This window comes from Bombyx mori, chromosome 16, assembly GCF_030269925.1.
Source record: "Bombyx mori chromosome 16, ASM3026992v2".
NCBI classification, from domain to species: domain Eukaryota; kingdom Metazoa; phylum Arthropoda; class Insecta; order Lepidoptera; family Bombycidae; genus Bombyx; species Bombyx mori.
In genome coordinates this window covers 11635323-11657540 of record NC_085122.1, presented here as the reverse complement: position 1 = coordinate 11657540, position 22218 = coordinate 11635323, and the positions used below count along the sequence as shown (strand labels likewise).

At 38.8% G+C, this 22218-nt stretch overlaps 1 protein-coding gene across 3 annotated transcripts in view; it reads left to right on the top strand.

Annotated features, from left to right (window-relative positions):
• The window catches only part of LOC101740626 (uncharacterized), a 209655-nt gene extending 189390 nt beyond the window's left edge, over nt 1-20265 (top strand). For 2 of the 3 annotated variants that reach the window (XM_062673105.1, XM_062673106.1), the window contains exons 11-27: nt 1242-1403; nt 2610-2709; nt 3428-3566; nt 4458-4624; nt 4994-5073; nt 5891-6064; nt 6335-6445; nt 6526-8398; nt 8616-8715; nt 9348-9540; nt 9933-10315; nt 10641-10828; nt 11345-11474; nt 12931-13025; nt 14777-14895; nt 15562-15690; nt 16263-20265. In XM_062673105.1, coding sequence (XP_062529089.1) covers nt 1242-1403; nt 2610-2709; nt 3428-3566; nt 4458-4624; nt 4994-5073; nt 5891-6064; nt 6335-6445; nt 6526-8398; nt 8616-8715; nt 9348-9540; nt 9933-10315; nt 10641-10828; nt 11345-11474; nt 12931-13025; nt 14777-14895; nt 15562-15690; nt 16263-16406 — 4287 coding nt within the window. In that variant the 3' untranslated portion in view covers nt 16407-20265. The remainder of the gene's footprint in view (nt 1-1241; nt 1404-2609; nt 2710-3427; nt 3567-4457; nt 4625-4993; nt 5074-5890; nt 6065-6334; nt 6446-6525; nt 8399-8615; nt 8716-9347; nt 9541-9932; nt 10316-10640; nt 10829-11344; nt 11475-12930; nt 13026-14776; nt 14896-15561; nt 15691-16262) is intronic. The other variant, XM_038016229.2, reaches the window with a different exon arrangement.
• Nucleotides 20266-22218: the final 1953 nt, after the last annotated feature.

Genomic DNA, 22218 nt, shown 5'->3' with positions numbered 1-22218 from the left:
TCTCCTAAATGTAATCCGTTGCGATCACGGCACTCTTGCAAACGACGTCTAAAATTGTCGATGACTGCGCGGCACGTCACTGCTGAAATGCTTGTCATTTCTCTGCGGATGTTTTCTTTTAGGGCCTCAATTGACCGCGGGTTTGTGTCGTACCTATACTTTAGCCTTAAGGTAGCCCCACAAAAAAAAATCCATCGGGGTCAGATCTGGACTACGTGGAGGCCAGGAAATGTCTCCTCTCTTAGAGATAACTTTGCCAGGAAAAAGTTGACGGATAACGGGCATAGCAGTGTTAGAGGTGTGAGAAGTGGCCCCATCCTGTTGAAACCACGTCCTGGCATTAAAGCCTGAAAAGTTTTGCAATTCTGGTATGAAAAACTCTTCGATCATAGCCACATATCGCTCCGACGTAACAGTAACTGCGCGCCCTCTGCCATCCTCAAAGAAGTAAGGCCCTAGGATACCATGGGCTGACATAGCGGCCCAAACAGTCACTTTCGGACTATGTAAGGGCTTCTGATGCTTAAGTTTTGGATTGATGGGGCTCCAATAGCGGCAATTTTGTTTACTAACATGCCCGTTAAGATGGAAATGAGCCTCGTCAGAGAACATTATGTTATTGAAGGAAGTAAACCGATTCAACATTTCATTCGCATAATTTTGTCTTTGAATACCGTCAGTTTCCTTTAATTCTTGAACCAACTGAATTTTGTAAGGGTGCATATGTAAATCTTTCTTCAAAATCCGTTGTAACGATGTCCTGGATACGTTTAATGCTCTGGCGCGCTTACGAGTTGACTGTGTCGGATTTTCGCGAATAGACTGTGTCACTGTGTCTATGTTTTGTTCCGTACGTGACGTCCTTGGGCGACCCAACCGCGGTTTATCTAACGTCGAACCGGTCTCCTCGAACTTAGCAACCCAGTTCTTAATCGTTTGAAGAGTTGGAGTGTCGTCAAAGTTGTGTAAACCTTTGTGTTCTCGAAATTTACGCCGCGCAACGGTTGCCGAATTGTCGTTTTTATAAAACTCGCGCACACAAAACGCACGGTCCGCTCCGGTAAAACGCTCCATCGCGACTAAATTCCCAGAAACCGAAGTTACTCCCCCCGCTTCCCCTGCACCGCTCACGCGCGCCCTGTTCGTTTTATTCAAATTTTACTTTTCAAAGGACTTATGGGCCACCCTGTATATACGATAAACCCGTAATTGTTGACGCACTGTACTTTCTTCCTTTACAGGTGCCGGGTGGTATGAAACGTCGTGTATTACGATGGTACGATTACTCGTGGTCCCGCGGCAGGATCCAAGGAGGCGGTGACATCAACACTGCTCTAGGGCTGCTACCCGATAAACTGAAGACCGAACTTGCTCTGCATGTCAATTTGAGCGTACTTAAAAAGGTAAGATAGAAATAGCTAAGTTGCGTTAGGCATTTGGCTTTTTTTATTGCTTAGATGGGTGGACGAGCTCACAGCCCACCTGGTGTTAAGTGGTTACTGGGGGCCCATAGACATCTACAACGTAAATGCGCCACCCACCTTGAGATATAAGTTCTAAGATCTCAGTATAGTTACAACGGCTGCCCCACCCTTCAAACCGAAACGCATTATTGCTTCACGGGAGAAATAGGCAGGGCGGTGGTACCTACCCGTGCGGACTCACAAGAGGTCCTACCACCAGTAAAAAAATACTAAAAATACCTCGAGTTTTCCGGGAAAGTAAATTAAATTTGGACGTGAAATGCGTAATGTTGGCTAGTATTGGTGGTGTTTTATTAGTACTTATGTTTTTTTCTTAATATCTTCGAAGACAGAGGAAGGTACGGCTTACCTGATCTGCAACGCCAAGAACACAACTATTATGCTGTTTACCGCTCAAATCTCTTTTATAGCCTCTGTAGGCAGACGAGCCAACCTGATGGTGAGTGGTTACCATCACCCGTGGACTTCAAAAATGGCAGGAGTAGAGCCAAGCCACTGCCTACCTTTAAAACCTCCTTTAAAACAGACATCTGCGAGATTGACATTGACAAATGAAATTGCGTTGATAGCATACATTATACACTTAATATTTAAGAGTTCAGAGGAATTAACCATTAAAGAACATAACTTAAATACCACCACGGGCATTAACATAGATAATACACTTAATATTGTTACGCCGGTAAGCGTAACGCCATCTATCGCCGAATAGTCGAACTAATATCGAAGAATCTAGTAACATCTAGAACGCTCGAGAAGTATAACGCCATCTATTGTCAGATATCGGAAACACACAATACTAGACTTTTGTGGAATATTCTCGGCGATTCTAGGGATTTCGTCTCGACCATAAAAGCGTTGCAGAGATGGCACGCAGTCAGTTAGTAATCGGAACTACTCGATGCGAAACAGTGAACGGATTACCTGAAGCGAAGCCGAAGAAGCGAATTGATAATTTTAAAGTGTTTGTTGAGTGTTTTAAGTGTTCTAAGTGTTGAATACAGTTTTTAATTTGTACTTTGGTAGAACTTTTTATTTATCCCGAACCCCAGCGCGTTACAATATTGAAGGTATTAAGACAAGAAATCTGAAGGTTCGTTCTACTAGTCGTGTGTGTTGTTATAGGTCACCATCTTCCAAGAGTGCCAGCCGGAGTTCCTTCATGACCTCGTCTTGAAAATGAAGGCTTACATCTTCACACCTGGCGATTCCATTTGTCGTAAAGGTAATCGATATGAACAAGCAACTGCAAAAAGGTTTTCACGGGAGGTGAGGGTACCTAAGTCTTGGCTAGTGTTTCACGGCAGTACTATACCGGAGAGGCACGCTTTGGACCCATCACACCAGTATATGGATTAGGGGAGAAGTCGAAAAATAAGCTGGGGCCATGTATACTTATGGATGGAAATGTGGTTGTGCGGGGAGGCTTAGGTTCCATATACTGAACACGTCAATCTATATTAATATTACAAAGTTAAAGAGTTTGTTTGTTTGAACGCGCTAATCTCAGGAACTACTGGTCTGATTTGAAACATTCTTTCAGTGTTAGATAGCCCTTTTATTGAGGATGGCTATAAACTATATAACATCACGCTAAGGCTAATACAAGCGGAGCACCAAGAAAGAATGTTTCAAAATCGGGGTTTTTTCCCTTTTGAGAGCTTCCGCTGCGTGCGCTGCAGAAGCGGTTCAAGTTTCGCTAAAATAGTGTATGAGAGAATTGTTCCCCTTTAAAATATCTAAAAAAAAGTCCGTATATGTCTATATGTTAAGGTTGGCTCATTATAACGTTTTTTATGCTAACCAAATTTGTTCTAAAATAAAGCATTATTTGGGAACCATTCCACGCGGACGAAGTCGCGGGCAAAAGCTAGTTTTACTATAAAGAGGAGCGTAAAAGAAAACGTGAAGTGTGTCAGCAATTATGTACCGTCGTATTTCAGGGGAAGTTGCTAGAGAAATGTTTATAATAGCCGATGGAATCTTGGAGGTGATATCGGAAACCGGACGAGTACTAACCACCATGAAGGCTGGAGACTTCTTCGGCGAAATCGGGATATTGAACTTAGACGGATTGAACAAGTTAGTATTCGAATTCCTGTTCTAATTTATGTTCATGCTTAGAAGTGACGGTCACTCACTTCAATTTCCATTGCGGGTTTTTTTTTTACATTACTTGCTCGTAAACGTCGGCGAGGTTGGAGATACCGCCAAACTGGTGTCTACAACCACGGACTCTTCTCAACTCACCTTTAAAGATCCATCTCTTAGTAGTGAACAAACATCCTGATGGTAGAAGCTCACAAAGTATGAGCTTTTTGAATCGTCGTGTAAAACAACGAAATAAAATCGTACTTCATACCTTACTATTGAGTATTGGAGCTTTTTATTGCTATTGTGGATGGACGAGCACACGGTCCATTTGTAGTTGCCGGAGCCCATAGACATCAACAACGTAAACGCGGCCACCCACCTTGATAATTGAAAGTCTCAGTTTATATGACAACAGCTGTCCCATACTTCAAACCGAAACGCATTACTGCTTCACGGCAGGGCGGTAGTACCTACCCGCGCGGACTCACAATACGAGCTCGATGAGTGTGTATTTATATATGGATAGGTGAAAAGCTATTTCGCTTAAGCCGAATAGAATTTCACCCTTCGATATGATCGTAGATTTAAACTCCCATCGATTCTATCGAACCACAGTGCAATTGAAATATTATTATTTTAATTAAATCGGGTATTACTGTTCTTATTGTCTTTCTTTTGTTTTTAATTTTTTATTATTATTAATAGTATTGTTAAATCTCTATTGATATATTAATGTAATGCATGCTGTGATTGCCTCTAATTAGAGTTGCAGTTATCAATTGCTCTATTCATGTCAATGTTATTTTATGTCTTACTGTAAACCCTGTCGGTAATCCTTAAATAAATAAATAAATCATTTTTAAACAACATCAACTTCAGACGGACAGCAGATGTCCGTTCCGTTGGTTATTCGGAGCTGTTCTCACTTTCGCGTGAAGACGTGCTCGCTGCGATGAAGGACTATCCTGAGGCGCAGGAGATCCTCCAGACCCTGGGCCGGAAAAGACTGCAGGAAGCCAAGAACATGTCAAGACAGAAAGTCAAGGGTATTAAATAGTGTTTATATATTAAAAGTTAATCTATGTTTTTGCTTTTTTTTCCAGTATCCAAGCTCCCATAAATCGTTTACATGTAGACATTTAAAGAAAATACCATTGATTTTGTAATTTGGAAATCTATAAATGACTAACCGTACTCGCCCGCTTCGCTGGGCATTTAAAATTAACATTATTATTTATTGTCATTATTCCAACACACATATAAATATTAGTCTATCCATTTAGTACATGTATTTTCTACATGGATACCAAGTTTCAAGACTTTCAAGTCAATCGGATGCATGGTTCGTTTTTCGATGGCTTTGTGGGTGTTTTGAAAAAAAAATCCGTAAAAGTACAGCCTGAGAAATCTTTCAGGAGAAACCAGTCCGGATAAAAATGCTGGTGACGACAGCGGTCCCAAAAGAATAGTCCACAAACTGAGGAGTGATGTCAAGGTAAACATTTGATAGGGGGGTAGTTTAAAAAAAATAATACGATTTCCTAAATTATGCTCAGTGGTGTGCAATTGGAGAGGCCTATGTCCTGCAGTGGACTACTGATGATGCTTGCCGTAGCTAACCATGTTTTTTTTTATTGCTTAAATGGGTGGACGATCTCACAGCCCACCTGGTTTTAAATGTTTACTGGAGCCCATAGACATCTTCCACACATTGCAAAAAAAAACCTCGAGATATAAGTTCTAAGGTCTCAGTATGGTTACAACGGCTGCTTCGCCCTTCAAATCAAAACGCATTACTGCTTCACGGCAGAAATAGGCAGGGTGGTGGTGCGGACTCACAAGAGGTCTTACCACCAGTAAGTTAGCTTAACGGGACTTGAAGTGTTCTTATAGGTAAGACGTTGCTACGCCGACACACGCACCCCGGGAATCTGTGGTCTTCATAGCGTAGTGATATGCAAAAACTTATTAGATGAAAGGCAAGTCTTGAAACACGATTTATCTATCTATCTTTGCCGTGAAAATGATAGCTATTTAGGTATGCAATGTAACTAGGCGTTGTTTTCAAGGACTGTTTTTATCTGGTGCATTGAAAACGTTCCCGAGAACTACTACTAGTGTTCGTTAGCACAATAAATCGTATTTCAAGACTAGCTTTTCACTTCTTCTTGCACACCCTTCTTTCTTTTCACACTTCTTTTCACATAGCACGCGATTAACACGTGGTTCGGCGTAACAAAAACTTGCCTATAAGAACACTTCCAGTCCCTTTAAGTAAGTAACATTTAACATGAATGTTTTGATATGTCCAGGGCATCCGTAACGCCATACGCAGCAGATCGCGCGGGGGGCGCCGCTCGGCGGACGAGGAGCGCGCGGGGCGGGGGGGCGGTGCAGCCAACGGGGGAGGGGGCGGCGAAGGGAAGGTGCTGCGACGAATGAACCGAGTTGAGAGTGATGACTCACAGGCCCACGGACCTCACGAGGTAGGTTTTTTTTATTGCCCTTGTAGGCAGACGAGCATACCAGATGGTGAGTGGTTACCGTCACCCATGGATTTCAGCAATGCCAGTTAGGTACTCTCCATAATCCTCGTTTGATGAAGAATAGGAAGATTTTCGTAGGGCTTAGCCAATTACCATTGACTTGCTTGGAAAGAATATTACGCTTCAACCATAATCACAATGTCGTTTGATATCATCGAAATCTAAAACGGTTTTGTTGTAACTACATAATTTTTAAATTAAATTCCACAGGATAACAATGGGGAAACAACATCAGGCAGCAAAGATGGTGAGAAATGCGTTTCTCCCATAGGTGCAGGACTACCATTATTATCGAGATTAAAACTTCTAAAGGAAAAACAGGTAAAGAACATAAATAGAACAAAATTATTTAACATTACATATAACTACCGCAAAACAGCAAGTGCATAGTATTGAACTAGTCTATTTTACAGGATAGAGAAGAAAAAGTTGCAAAACAAAGGCATTCAACTTCATCAGTTGTATCGTTAAATATACAAACCCAGCCGATCCCATCCACAAGTGCGGCTCCTGATGAACCTGAAGTAATCGGAGCTGGTTTACCGCTTATTCAAAGGCTGATGCTCCTCAAAGCGAAAGAAGAACGCGAAAAAAATCAGCTAACCCCAACGACCAGCAACCAACCTTCCAGCTCCGACACAATAAGTCCCACCTCTATCAAAAGTCCGTTGAGTCCAACAGTTAAAACTTTAAGTCCCATTAGAAAAGGCTCTGAGTCCAGTTCCCCGGGAAAGCTTCAAAGTCCAACCACCAGGACTTCTAGAAAAAATTCCTCCGGCTCCAGTGACGGGACTTCTAGACCGAAAGTTAGCTTCAGAGACAAAATTCTGCAAGTCCAGAGTGACGGTACAGCTGTTTGCCAGCCTCTAAATAAAGATGGTAGCGAAAAACCGTCAGCAGTCGTTGAGCCCACACCTAAAACAGAAAGCAATTTGATTTCGATTCCACATTCTGTAGTGAGTAAGATAAAATCGCCAGCGAAAGTTGTTGGAACTACTTTCAGGGATAAACTAAAGCTTCTGCAAAGTGGTGGTAAAGATTCAGATACGACTGCAGAAAAGAAAGCTTCATCTTTTGAGAAAAATCCAATAGAAATACCTCCCATACAAATTACGGACAATAAAGAAGAGATTAAAAATAAAAAGCCGTGGTCGAAACTAAAAAAGGCCGCGATTTTAGGTGAATCAAAAAGCCAAAGTAAATCTAGCTTGGAAGAAAAGAAAGATGATGTAACTAATGAAACGCCCGAAGTAATCGTAGAGTCCTGTGTAAAAATATGTGTTCCCGTTGTAACAACTGCGGAACTGGTGAAGATAGACAATAATAATGTTCAAGTTATAAGTGATAGTGATAAGTCGGAAAACCCTAAGGTATGCTTAACGGGCCCTATAGAAACCGTCCAGGAGAAAAGCCTAGATTTGATGACATTATCGCCGAAAAGAAACGTAGCGAAAACTACTGAAACTAAAAATCTCGGCACCCTTTTACCCAAAGTTAAAAAGTATAGATCTATCGATGATCTCTCGCCAGAATACGGAGGATTGCCATTCGTTAAGAAACTCAAGATTTTGAACGAAAGACAGAAATTAGCTGAATTGGAAAAGGTGGTTAAATTTCGAAGTTCAAGCTTAGATTGCACCAGTTCTTCGGAGGATCTACTTTGCGACACATTAACTAGAAGTCATTCAGAAGGCAGCACAATGGACAAAAGGAAATATAAGCGAAAATCTACTGACTCAATCGGAAGTCATGAATCCAATGAAACCCTAGAAAGACGAACATTGAAATCTATATTAAAGAAGTTATCAGAAGACGTGACCCCAGCCGAGAGTCCTGAACGTAGTAATGAATTAAGGAAATTAATTCGAGCACCAACTCTCGAAGGATACGCAGCGAGACACTCAAAATTTGCCAAAAGTGTGACCTTTCATAGGCACACATTACCTTCACCTCCGGCTAGTGCTCCCGCTGACACTAAATGTGCCGTTTTTCAAATCCCAGACGTTCCCATTCAAGTTCCACAAATATCGCCTCCGTTGACGGAAGCTGAAGTGGTCGAACCTGATCCGTGTAATCAAATCACAAGACCGATAGAAGATACGATAGTCACCAAAGAGACGGGCCTGAATTTCAGAACGGAATATCATCTGCAACAGAATATGGATCCGATGTACGATTTCAAAAACTTGAGGCCCGAAGATATTAAAGTGCCCAAAGAAAAACCTAAACTTACTATAATATCGGCTGTTGCAAATCAAAGGAAACTACTCAGAGGTAATTTTACTTAGGAAGCTTTGTTTCGTGTGAGATTTCTTAAAAAGTAAATTAAATTACATTGAACGTATGAACAATTTAGACTATAATAATAGATTATTTCATCGCACGGTATAGATTTGGTTTAGTATTAAAAAAATTATTTATTGTATTGACAATACGAATACACAAGTCGCCTTTAGGTGACGACAATTACATTAGCTCTATCCCTGTGCAGGCTCCATCGAAGAACAGGAGTATTTTGGGGAAGTTCTCTTGGGAATCAAACAAGTTATACAAGGACATCTACAAGACGTCCAGTTAAAATTTCAAGAAAGGTAACTAAGTTTACTTTTAATTGATTTGTGAACGTAATTGCATTTTCAAATGATATTGCCAAAACACAGTAGGCATCCGTGGTCTTTTTAAATTAACTAGTAGTCCCGCAGTAGTCGAAATTCGACTATAATTAATTGAAATTGTAAGTTTGAACATTATTAGGGTTCTATTGTCAAAGACTATTTATTATACTTCATTAATCACAGATTTCGCCAAGACTACACTTTAGACAAATATTAATAAAGATAAACAATATTTAATCTATTCTGAATTTGACCACAGACTTTAAACAATAACAATTTGACAATAAATAAAGAGTTATATAATATTATGTCTGTGTGTCAAATACATGGTAGTGTGTGTAATTTTTTTTTTTATTGACTTAATGTATTTTTATGCTTAATATAAAAAAAAATTAACATACTGCACTCCTTCTATATATTCTCTATAAGTGTTGGAAATTTCATACTCCTCCGTCCACGCAATTTTCGTAAAAAGGGGTACAAAGTTTTTGCTTCACGTATTAATGATTTACACTATCATGTGTGGTCTTCAGAAGTCTTATCATTTCGCAATTACGTCTGTTCTTAAGAATTACAGTTCATTTGATTTACGTTTGCCGCTGCTGTAGATTTACAAGTTTAGAAAATGAGGTTCGCAAGCGTGACGAGATCATCAGCCAACTGCAGAAGAGGATTCAGGAACTCGAGCGGCTCGGGCTCGCGTCCAGCGCGGGGGCGGTGCCTCTGGAACTACCTGTCGCCGTCACCATGAAAAACAGCTCCGGGAGTGAAGAAGAAGAAGACCTTGAAGAAGGATTTATGGTGATTCTTTAGACATTTAATATTTTCGATATATGTATAGAACTTAAAACAATAAGATGATTAATTATTTTAACAAATTTGTCTCTTTAAAATATTGATATCAGTATTGATAAAATTAGTCTTTTCTTGAGGAGATTGAGCGAATAAATCTTCCATACAAATTGTTGCGTTGTGATAACTGAGAGTGGACTGTTTTTATTTGTTTTGATATCTTTATTAGTTATATATTAAAGATACACGAATATATGAAATATGAAATCGATGTATCGCCCTTGGCGGCTGCAATTGAAAAACAAGGGGAAAAGTGTGACAGCGGGCGTCGCTCCCCCTTACGTATGCCTTTGGAAATGTAAATTAATAATATTCTAGCTAATCATTTTTTGTTCTTACAGCGAGGTGATTCTTTAGACACGGTATTCGCCTCGTCTCCACCAACAGCCAGCGCTGAAGACGACAGTGCAGCGAGACTGGAACAGTCCCACGAAGAGATCCCAGAGAGCATCAGCGACGAGAAATTATCAGAGATGACTGAAGGCATCGAATTAGAAAAGCTTTCGTACTCAGAGCTGCAGAGTTTGGCTGAGTCTTTGACGAAAGGCGATAAAAGCTCTTCGAGTAAGGAGGAGTGGTCTATTAGCAAGTCGAAGAGGATGGACCTAAACCTGGACGGGAAGGCGGGAACTTATTCGAGGAAGCGGGCTGCTAAATTGAGGCAGAGAAAGTCTTGGGAAGATCAGAGCGATCAAGAGAGTGTTGAAATGCATGATCTCACGAGGTATGTGGAATTGTATTTTTTTTATTGCTTATATGGGTGGACGAGCTCACAGCCCACCTGATTTTAAAAGGTTACTGGAGCCCATAGACATCTACAACGTAAATGCGCCACCCACCTTGAAATATAAGCTCTAAAGTCTCAGTATAGTTACAACGGCTACCCCACCCTTCGAACCGAAACGCATTACTGCTTCACGGCAGAAATAGGCAGGGTGGTGGTACCTACCCGTGCGGACTCACAAGAGGTCCTACCACCAGTAAAAAGTATATCAAGACAGACAAGACAAGCTGCTGTCGACCGAATTACATGCTGATTACACTTCCAGGCCATTATCCCCGCACACAATGTCTGAAGACCGCTCCTTGCTGAGTCCAGAACAGTCCAGCCTCCGCAGCAGCAGGAGGACCACTCCCTTCCACTTCTTCGGCTCGCATCTCGACAACACCAAATCAAAAATCAAAAAGACCTTGTCTGTTGACACCGGAATGCATCACACGGGCAGGAATGATAGAAGTGAGAATTTATACTAATCCATAAGTAAATAATGTGTGTTTAATTTCAGCCGTACAAATTAGACAATTTAAGTACAATTTACAACATAGAAATATGTAATTTGCTTATTTATCACTTTTTATTTGTGCCATATTCAATGATAATATTTTTGATTCAGCGTGTTATATACACAGAGACATACCACCATCCTGCCTATTTCTTCCGCGAAACAACCACATGCTCTGCCTTGTAGGATAAATATTGAACAAAAGTAGAATAAAAAAGTCACTCCAATGTCAGCAATTTAAAAGTCTAAGAGCGTCTGCTCTACGAAAAAATGGTAACCCACTTCAAGATAAAGAAAAAGTTCATGTGGTCCCATTTAAATTTTATTAAGATCTGACCAATGGTTTTTGACACATCCTTACTGATGCATATTAATTAATTGAATTCGTCTACATTGACGATGTGCCGGTTTTTTGTGTTGTTAAAATCGGTTTTCTTTTTTGTTAATTTTTTTTTAATATTATTTCATAGAACAATCTGGTAAACGCGAACATCGGAAGTTCAGTCTCGGTTCGTTCTTTGGACAACAGCGTCGACCCGTCGCCAGGACTCACGACGACGTGGTGCTGGACATGGGCAGTGACCTCAGCTGGACAGATTCGTATGTCTTAATTTGATACGCATCAAATCAAATCAAGTCAAAAAAAAATTATTCAACATAAATGAAAGTACATACTTGTTGAACGTCAAAAAGAACTACCGCCATTCACAAAAACTAGCCTCAATCCTGAGAAGAACTGGCAAGAAACTCAGCGGGCATGCTTTTTTTTTATATTAGATTTTTTTTTAAATATTCATTTTTACAATGAGTATTATAACGTAACAATGATTGCAATATTGAAATGCCCGGAGCGAGCAACTCATCGTAGCGTTCTATATGGCTCCCACTGTACTGTTTCACCAATGTGGCCAAATCTGACACAGTAGTGTTTGTCGTATTTGTCCGAACCCCGCAGAGCAGCAAAGAAGCGCTTTGATTGTTTAAACGCTATCCAACAACTGTATCGACGCGTGCGACTCAACGAACCTTATTTAATTTTATGATTGTAATTTTAAATTACTGTAATACCCCCTTTACTGGTGGTAGGACATCTTGTGAGTCCGCGCGGGTAGGTACCACCGCCAAGCCTATTTCTGCCGTGAAGCAGTAATGCGTTTCGGTTTGAAGGGTGGGGCAGCCTTTGTCACTATACTGAGACCTTAGAACTGATATCTCAAAGTGGGTGGCGCATGTACGTTGTAGATGTCTATGGGCTCCAGTAACCACTTAACACCAGGTAGGCTGTGAGCTCGTCCACCCATCTAAGAAAGAAAAGAAAAAAAACCTAATTAATAGACTCTCCCTTAACACATTTATCCTGATAAACATACCTTAAACAAAAATCTCAACATCATTAAGAGCAGCACACGCCAGTAACATGATCACAACATTTGAACATTCACCTTGCCCAATTAAACATAATGACACAATTACGACTGAATCAAGACGCATTGACTGTCTATATTCTTACTTATGTCCACAAATACAATATACAATACAGTAACCAACTAGAAACTCTAGAAAATTTATTGCAACTTGCTCCTAAGAATGAAATTGTTTGAAGGCGACTTGGCCTAAAGAATAAGAAGCCCGGCGTCGAAAAATGAAGCGATCGTGTCTGTGTTCAAAACCCGCTGGCATCTTCCTATTTTTGTAATAAAATAACGATTGAGTTCCACGGTGAAACTATGAAGCAATAACATCAGTACATACGATAATAATACACTGATAGTTTATTCCTTCTCTATAAGTTTTCCTTCGTTTATTGTGTGATATGACGTGATATAATATGACTTATTATTTCCGAATTGGGTTAAATTAATGGGCTATCTATGGACTTCGTTGTGAAACCCAATTTGAAAAATCTACTCTCAAATCTATTAAGCTAAGTTTAATGAAATGAAAGTAAGCAAACATGCCTTGCACATCCAATAAAATTATACACATACAAGTACACAATAAAACAAAACAATAAACACCTTCCGCTGTCCAAATAGACACCTCATTCATATTTTAGATTATCAACATCTTCCAGTAGCGACTCCGAGTCTCCGCCGCGGACGCCCGCCTTCGAAGAGTTCGCGAGTCGGTCCCGACACGCCCCAGTCAGCAGTATGTATACTTAGATTTACCACAGCGGTCGGGGAACCGGGGTAAATTACCCCAAATGGGTTAAATGAAATTTTGGGGAGGTAAAAATGAAACTTTTGTGAGTAAAAAGTGTATGAGGCCTATAAAATCAAAACAGCTAAATCCAATCTGTCAAATATTCAAGTAAACTACAAAAATCGGCCCTAAACACGTCTTTACGGATCCTCCCGATCCATCGAAGTACTGCTCTTGCTAGGGCCAGTGTTAGCAACACTCCCGGTTTGAGAATCTGAAATAACTTTGTTCGGATAGTTACGATATACTTTATTTTAAAGCAGATTTATAAATAATGAGAATATTACTAATAATCTGAATTTTAAATGATAAAACTTCGTTTATTAGTACTTAGTACAGAGTAAAAATAAAATTTTTGAACTGAATTTGTTAGAGATTTAACTCAAATTCAAATTCAAATTCAAATTCAAAATCATTTATTTCAACTTGTATGTCATCAAAAACACACTTGTTGAATGTCAAAATGTAAAAGAAAATGTTAACTCTACCATTACATACATTACTGCATTTGTTATAACATGAAAACACTAAAGCGTGTCCAACTAACTGAACAAGATAGCGCCATTGTTAATCCATTTTACGACATTAAGGCTAGCTGCCTTTGATTTTATAGGCCTCATATATTGAAGTGAAACTTCTTTAGAATCGTTGTGATTTCAAACTCGATGACACCAAATGAAATGAAAGGATTTTTTTATTTTTTTTCTAAATTATCATGGAGGCTGTAATATGAAAGATGCTAAAACGAAGCGATTTCGTTTTTTTTTGTTCTTCGCCATGGGGTAATATCAACTTACACATAAATATTTTGGGGTAATAATTAAAAAAGGTTCCCGACCGCTGCTTTACCACTTGTTCTCGCAGTCATAGAGCTCGCAGTCTACCGGAGGTGGTCACCGTATCATGCACATCACAATACGACTGCCACTTCCAACCGTCTTCCCAGTAATCCCTGTAACGCGCAATATAAAACGCAAAGTCCAAAGTCCATCTGTGAACCCAAATATTCCAAACGATCCTTAATCAGGATTAGTTTGGGAACGCTTTTTGGCGGTCGTTGGAGGTGGAACCAAAAAAAATTGTGGTTATAACAAAAAAAAACCATAACGCTTGTCAACGTGATATTTATAAGCAAGATCTGATATGATTTACTTAATTACCCAAATTGACCCTCATAGTTGTAAATATAAAACAATTTAAAGTCATTTACGCTTTTCATGACTCCGCTCAAAAAGGAAATCGTGCGAAACTTGCTCACGCACTTTGCATTGTATTCCGAATTGCTCAGTCATAACTATTATAAGCACTAACAATCTGTAAATACTGAACCAGTCACACCCCTATTCCGCTTTTTTTTTTTCCTACCTATGCTGATAGCCTTGAGAGGCTATTTATTTCAGCTTCACCCTAACGTAGGTGAGCTCACGAGGCTCAAACCGGAGTGTTGCTAACACTGACCCTAGCAAGAGCAGTGCTTTGCAGAATCTACCACCGGATCGGAAACGCGACCCACTTAGAAAACAGTGGGCTGTGTCTATGGGTTAATTCGCTCGTCGATCCCTTCGTCGCAAGCGACGGGTTCGACGAAATGCCGCTTGGTCATAGTTCAAAACAGAATGGAACACAGCAATACCGCGCACGCTTGACTAAGCGCAGCCCACTTTTCTTGTATTTGAATCTTAAACTGATTTCGCAAGGGTTGTCAGGGAGTGGCGGAGACTGGGAGGTGATGATGCTGGCCGACGAACTAGAGAAGAGAGAACGAGAAGAAGCCAGAAGACACCAGTACGAGACCACACTGCGGGAGCTTGAAGAGGTCATTAAATTGAAATTAAGACCAAAGCAAATGTTTTTACTGTTTTCCTTGTCAGAGCGGCCGTACTTGTCATTCTGTATCATAGCTGTGGGCAGATGCTATATATTTGAGTTAAAAAACCAATGAGACACGAGCAATTTGAGGTTTACTGGTGGTAGGACCTCTTGTGAGTCCGCACGGGTAGGTACCACCACTCTGCCTATTTCTGCCGTGAAGCAGTAATACGTTTCGGTTTGAAGGGTGGGGCAGCCGTTGTAACTACACTTGAGACCTTTGAACTTATATCTCAACGTGGGTGGCGCATTTACGTCGTAGATGTCTATGGGCTCCAGTAACCACTTAATATCAGGTGGGCTGTGAGCTCGTTCATCCATCAAAGCAAGAAAAAAGGTACGTTTTTTCTCCGAAAGAATCTTATTCAGTCGACTTTAATGTCTAAGCAAAATATACCATCATTATTCCTCATCTTTTTAAAACTACTACTTCAACCCTGCTTAGACCATAGTTAGTCTGACAGAAAGGCAATATCAGTATTTTATAGGGAGATACAGATAATTCCTATCAAATCCAAAAATCAATATTCAATTGGTCAGAGAATTAGATACTTTTAATATTTTGGATTAACGCCAAAATTTATTTTATACGCCTCTTTATCTCTAAAACCAGGAATCAGACACACCACTGCGTGATGAAAGCCCAGAGCGGTCACCGGCCTCTGTACCACTGCTCCCCCAATCATCTTACTTGCAAAGAACTCCTACGAGACAGTACAGAGTCGCTTCATTGGTTGAACCGGTAAGTAGTTTTTTTTATTGTCGGCCTCATATCACCATATCACCTTAGATAGGTGGAAGAGCTCACGGCCCACCTGGCAATCGCAACCTGCTGTTAAATGGTTACCGGAGCCCATAGAAATCTATCTATCTACCCTTCAAACCGACCCTCATTACTGCTTCACAGCAGAAATAGGCAGGGCGGTGGTACCTACTCGTGCGGACTCACAAGACATCCTACCATCAGCAGTAGTTTTTCATTAATGAAGTCTTTACAGGCAGTAAAGCCATTGATTCCCCAGCTAATTATTATGTAGAAAATATAGAATTACGTCTTCTTAAATAAACCAATAAAATCTATACTAAAGCTATCAATCAATTTTGCAGGCATATTTAATGATTGGGGTTATAGTTGTTAAAATAATTGAAGCACAGGCATAATGGTTAAGGTATAGTTTCATACCTTGTGTATGAGATTCGGTAGCTGCGAAAAATCTGGCCGCAAGCTCATTTACTCAACTTTACCAACAAAACAACACTAATAGCAAAAATAACTAGCTCGATCTATTTCAAAATAGCTGTATCCGTCCCCAGCTAGGACCAGAGTCTTCGCTCCGACAATCAAGAGGGCTGATCCTCCGAGCGGCGAGTCTTGATCGAGAAACCACTCCATCCTCGGAAACTCGTCGATTCGGCTCCCTGAAGAACACCAGTACAGAATCGCATAAGCGACTCTGATCCGTCACGCAACATGGACTCAAAACCGAGCCCAAGTGGAGTCCACTAAACAACAAAAATGTTCCCTCTCTCTGCTACTCGAAAATTGAAGAATGTTCTAGAGATATATCCACATCAGACGATACGAGTTGTAATGATAGCGAAACTGATACATGCGTGATAGATGATGCAAAAGAAACACAACAAAAAAATCCATTAAAATTTGAATCTTATTTAAATAATGATAATGTAGATTTTACGAATGATGAATTAGAACACTCCAACGAAACAATACTTGAGAATTGGGATTATAATGGTGAAGCAAGTTTCAAATTATCAAGCGACGACAGGGAAAATACGACAGATACCGCAAAGGCCAATGTCGTTGAACAAAACGAATGTTCTGGTGATGGGAAACAAAACGTTAGGGACGGCAATGAACACAAAAATACAGGTAATAATAGTAGAGCCGTTGAAAATGTTAACAACGATTCCGCCGATGCATTTAGAAACGTAAGCGATGAACGAGAGAATATTGATCAAAACACGAATGAGCATCAAGATGGCGGTCAGCTTTTGGTAATTATCATTTTTTACGATGATCACGATTTAATATTGTTTCTTGTGGTACATTGAGATTTTGCACGTTGCGTTGTCAGTCAATCCAGTCTTGAATAAGATTACATAGATTAACATCCTTCACTATAAGTTTATGGATCAAAAGGTAACTTACTTATCTTACGTACATACTTACGTACTTTTATCAAAACACGAGCAAGGCATAGAAACCTTTAAAATAAAAAATAAATACATGTACATATTACTAAAACTTGTTTTATTGTTTCATCTATAAATGTGTAAATTAGATATAATTGTTTCAATTGGCGTTCCGAAGATATGTTTTTAATTTGCCGCCTTTTTCTTTAAATTTGTTACATAATATTTCTGACAGCGCCTCCGTATTCGACATTCAGCAAATTTTTTGTCTGTGGTATCAACTTTGTACTGTAACTTAATAAATAATTTATTGTATTGTAGACAATTTAGCAGTCAGAGAGAACAATATAATCATTAACTAGTAATCGAGACGTTTAGAAGTTCAACTTCAAAGTTTTTTGTAGTTTTCTTTAGTAGGTAACCTAGCTATAAGTAAATAACAATCTTATGCACAAATCGTGTATGTATTATACCTATTATTTATCATATTATTGTGTATTGTAAAATAAGATCGCATTCCAATAAATATGCATACAGGTTGTTAAATAGGTAATTGTCGAAATTAAGTCGAAGTGAAGTTAAAAAATGATTAATTACTTAGCTAAAACCAAAGAATTAATAATTTATAATATTCGTTTCCATAAAATGTTTTATAGAAAAACTCAATAACCTATCTTAATAACATAATTAAAATTGTGGTCTGACATATATTGTAATATATTTAGATAAGAGTGGATATTATCTATAGTTACCATAATACATGTTATGGATTCAGAATTAAACTATGCTAGTTCATAAACTTTATTAATAATGAAAATGATGCTAACTATAAACTTTAGTATGAATTTTGTAATTCTGCGACTCTTATTGTGCAAGACAAGCAAGGAATTAGTAGGTAGTTAATAGAGAGGGAGACTATCAGACAAAGTAGGGAAATCGGCATTGCCAAAATGTAGTGACAAAAAATCCTATCTATAGCAGCTTGTTAGCGTCAGGTACTACTCACTCATTAGCACCAAAATTCGTGTCGTCATATTCTGATATACCAGTTTAAGTAAACATTAATTATTACGGTATAATCACACATTCATTTATCTATACTAATATTATAAAGAGGAAAAATTTGTTTGTTTGTTTCGAATAGGCTCCGAAACTACTGGACCGATTTGAAAAATTCTTTTTCCATTAGAAACCGACATTGTCCCTGATGAACATAGGCTACTTTTTTTATTTTATTTTTTATTTTTATTTTTTACTTTCATGTGTGTTTTAATGTTTCCGAAGCGAAGCGAGGGCGGGTCGCTAGTAACTGATAAATTCATTTTCTACTCATGCGTAGCGGAAACTTGTTTGGTTTTTGTTAACTTATTGATGTGAAACATCTATAGCCGCACGTAAAACCGATTTCTGGCGTGGCGACGCATGCCGTGGCAACGCGTCGCCACGCTATATGATCGTATATATATACAGTCTATAATAATATGCAGTAGTGTGTACGGTGTGGCGACGCGTCGCCATGCGCAATCGACTGTGCGATTCTCTCCCACTCGATCCGGCTTTAAGCCATCTCTCTCGCTACACTGAGCTCGGATACCTATAGTGTATACTCCGTAGTGTATACAGTGTTGTTTACTACAGTACACATAACCTGTGTTTTACTTGAAAACAAATTATTTTTTCGTAATATTTTATTTTATCATTATGACATATTTAGTTCCTATATCAGAATCTGTTCTTTTCTGCATAATACTTTTACAAAATAATGTCGATGTTTCACATCGACATTATTGGCTCACAAATTTTTTTTAATGCACTATTTGTTTCCCAAATAAATACATAAATTGCTACAAAATAAACTTAAAGAACAAAAACATAATCGAAATATTACAGTAAAATTATTTTAAGATGCATTCCAAAACATTCCGTTTCGTGCCAAACAAAAGGTTTTAATAAAAATTTAAGCCATAATAATATATAAACTCTGAAAAGTACCTACTAGTTACTAATCTTCTAAAATAATGTAAATATTAGTTTAATCGGTATTCCTAAATCTGTAAAATATAATATATGTACTATGTTTTATGAATAACAACACCTGATCACGAATTACCTAAATTAAATTTAAGGTTAGAGCCAAATTCCCAATTTTTTAAGCTTTACCGTCTTGGGCGACGGTACTCACGTTGCGATGGATCCTGGTAACCATCTAACACCAAATAGACCATGACCTCAATCACCCATTAAGACTTTTTTTTATAAATAGCCCGTATTCTAAAATGTTATTTACCGCTAATGTACCTAGACTCCGCTCAACAAAAGTCAAACTGTTGGCTTAGCAAAAAAAACCTCTTCTAATTGGCAGCACTCGAGGCTTTTCCTCAGTTGAAAAAACAGCTGATAACTTTAATTTAGTATTGCGGCGGGAAATATAAAACATGAAACCTCCGCAGCCATGTCTGCTTTTTTTTTTCCTACCTAAGCTGAGAGCCTTGAGAGGCTATATCAGCGTAACCTTAACTAGTAGGTTAGCTCACGGGGCTCAAACCTGGCGACGTTGCTAACACGAACCCTAGCAAGAGCCGTGCTTCGCAGAATCTACCACCGGATCGGAAACGCGACCCACTGAGAAGATCCGGCGAGAAACTCAGTGGGCTGTGTCTGAGGGTTAATTTACTCGTCGAGCCCTTCGTCGCAAGCGAGGGGTTCGACGACAACGAAGACCGGTGCTTGAGGTACCTAAAAGCACCGTTAGTGGATCGGGAGGATCCAAAATGACATGTTTGGGGCGACGTCGGCTTCTTTCCATTCTGTCCGCAGGATCGGGAATGAGCCCCGTCCGCATTAGGAACATTTGAAGGCAACTATATAACTCGCTCAAATCTGTCGCGCCAAGCACCCGCCTCACTCAAATAGCTTTAAAAAAATTATTTTGCTTAAATATTTCAACACGTGTAAATTAGAGAAATACTCATTACACTGAATATTATAGTGTAAAAATACTAGAGACAAGAATTACTTACGCTATTCTATGTAATAATGTAGATACAAAATAGATATTGATAGTATATTTAAGTAATGTAATTAAAAATATTTTTACTTTAATTTAATTTGTAATTTAGATAGTTCTAGAAGTAATTTAACAAAATAAAACAATTGATTTGAAGTATTTTCTTATTTCTAAACGCTTATGGTGAGAGATCTTTCATTTTATCCGAGCCTTTCTAAGAATACTAAAAATATAGTTTTAAAAATAAAAACATATGCGTTGCACAGCACGCACAAATAATTAAATGAACTGGATATTACGCTTTAAAATTTTTTGTTTTCTACTTTAGCCCTGGATTGATCTACAATTTTTCTAATGAAATACGTACTTAACAATTGTTCACGATTGACTTCCACGGTGAAGGAATAACATCGTGTAATAAAAATCAAACCCGCAAAATTATAATTTGCGTAATTACTGGTGGTAGGACCTCTTGTGAGTCCGCACGGGTAGGTACCACCACCCTGCCTATTTCTGCCGTTAAGTAGTAATGCGTTTCGGTTTGAGGGTGGGGCAGCCGTTGTAACTATACTGAGACCTTAGAACTTATATCTCAAGGTGGGTGGCGCATTTACGTTATAGATGTCTATGGGCTCCAGTAACCACTTAATATCAGGTGGGCTGTGAGCTTGTCCACCCATCTAAGCAATAAAAAAAAAACACTGATACATTGGTCCCATACAAAACATTCAAAATTATTTGAGAGTCCTAAAGTCATGTTGTGCTCTGTGTGCTTAGTGTGAGTTTCTTAACGTTCTCGATAGCGTAAAAGTTAATCCAATTTTGTATGCAGTTGGAACAGCGCCCCTAGCGACAAACGTAGGCAAACGATCCCATTCTATACAAATATGAACTAACTTTTACGCTATCGAGTCCGTTAAAAAACTCGCACTAAGCACACTGAACTCAACGAGAAATCATAGATAATATACACTTCATATTTAAGACGAGAAATAGATAAGAAGCAAGCTACAAAAGCATGCATTATGTATAATATACGAGATTTTGAACATTAAAGAATAAAATAGACATAACTTATGCACATATGACATAAGTGATATTGATCTCTGTATTCAGAAGTCAGTGTAATTAAGTGAAATGATTTTCACATTAAAAACCTCAAGTCAAGTCTATAAACAATCTATTTTAACATAAATATATAATATTTTGTTCAGTTCCAAGAAGTCTAATTCCTTCTTATATCGTCACAAAATGAACAGATCATTAATCGATTTATTATGATTATACTCAATAGCACAACAAAATTATTCATCAGATATAAATAATTTAAAAGGCCATAGCGATTCTGTGTATTTTTTATTTATTTTTTATTGCATATAGCTGACCCGGCAGATTTCATAGATCCTCAACGGATAAATAAAAGGCCTAAACTTTTGTATAAAATAAACTTAAAACCAACAATCCGTCCGACGGGGGACACATCAAAGGAAAAACAAAATTGTTATATTCCGAGCATTTTCAATTTATCTACCTTTTAACCCTTCTCTGGACTTAAATAATTCAAGAACAAAATTATCCAAATCGGTCCAACCGTTCTCGAGTTTTAGCGAGACTAACGAACAGCAATTCATATATATATATGGATATGATTGGACGAGCTCATGGCCCACCTTGTCGGCAGACGAGCATGCGCCCCACTTGATGGTGAGTGGTTACCGTCGCTCATGGATGTCAACAATGCCAGGGGCAAAGCCATGCTGCTGCCTACTTCTAAATGTTATGCTAAATGTGCTGTATCTATCTATGTATATAATATATCCCTAGACTCCGAAACGGCGGTGCGCTTTCAACGTAATTTTTTGAATATCTTCGGATTGATTTACCGAGTGATCTTGTGAAGCTTGGTAGCGATCGAATGAAACTGACATGAAAGATCGCTGAACAGCGGGCTGACTAACAAAATAAATTTTTAATCATGTCATCATCATCATTAAGTCATGAAATTTAGCTGTAAGTTTGGTCTGCGTTTCCATTCTCTGGCTAATTGAGGAATACCGTGGAGTTCACTCTATGGAAATGAGCAAAAAGTGACCTTGGCGGAAACGCGAG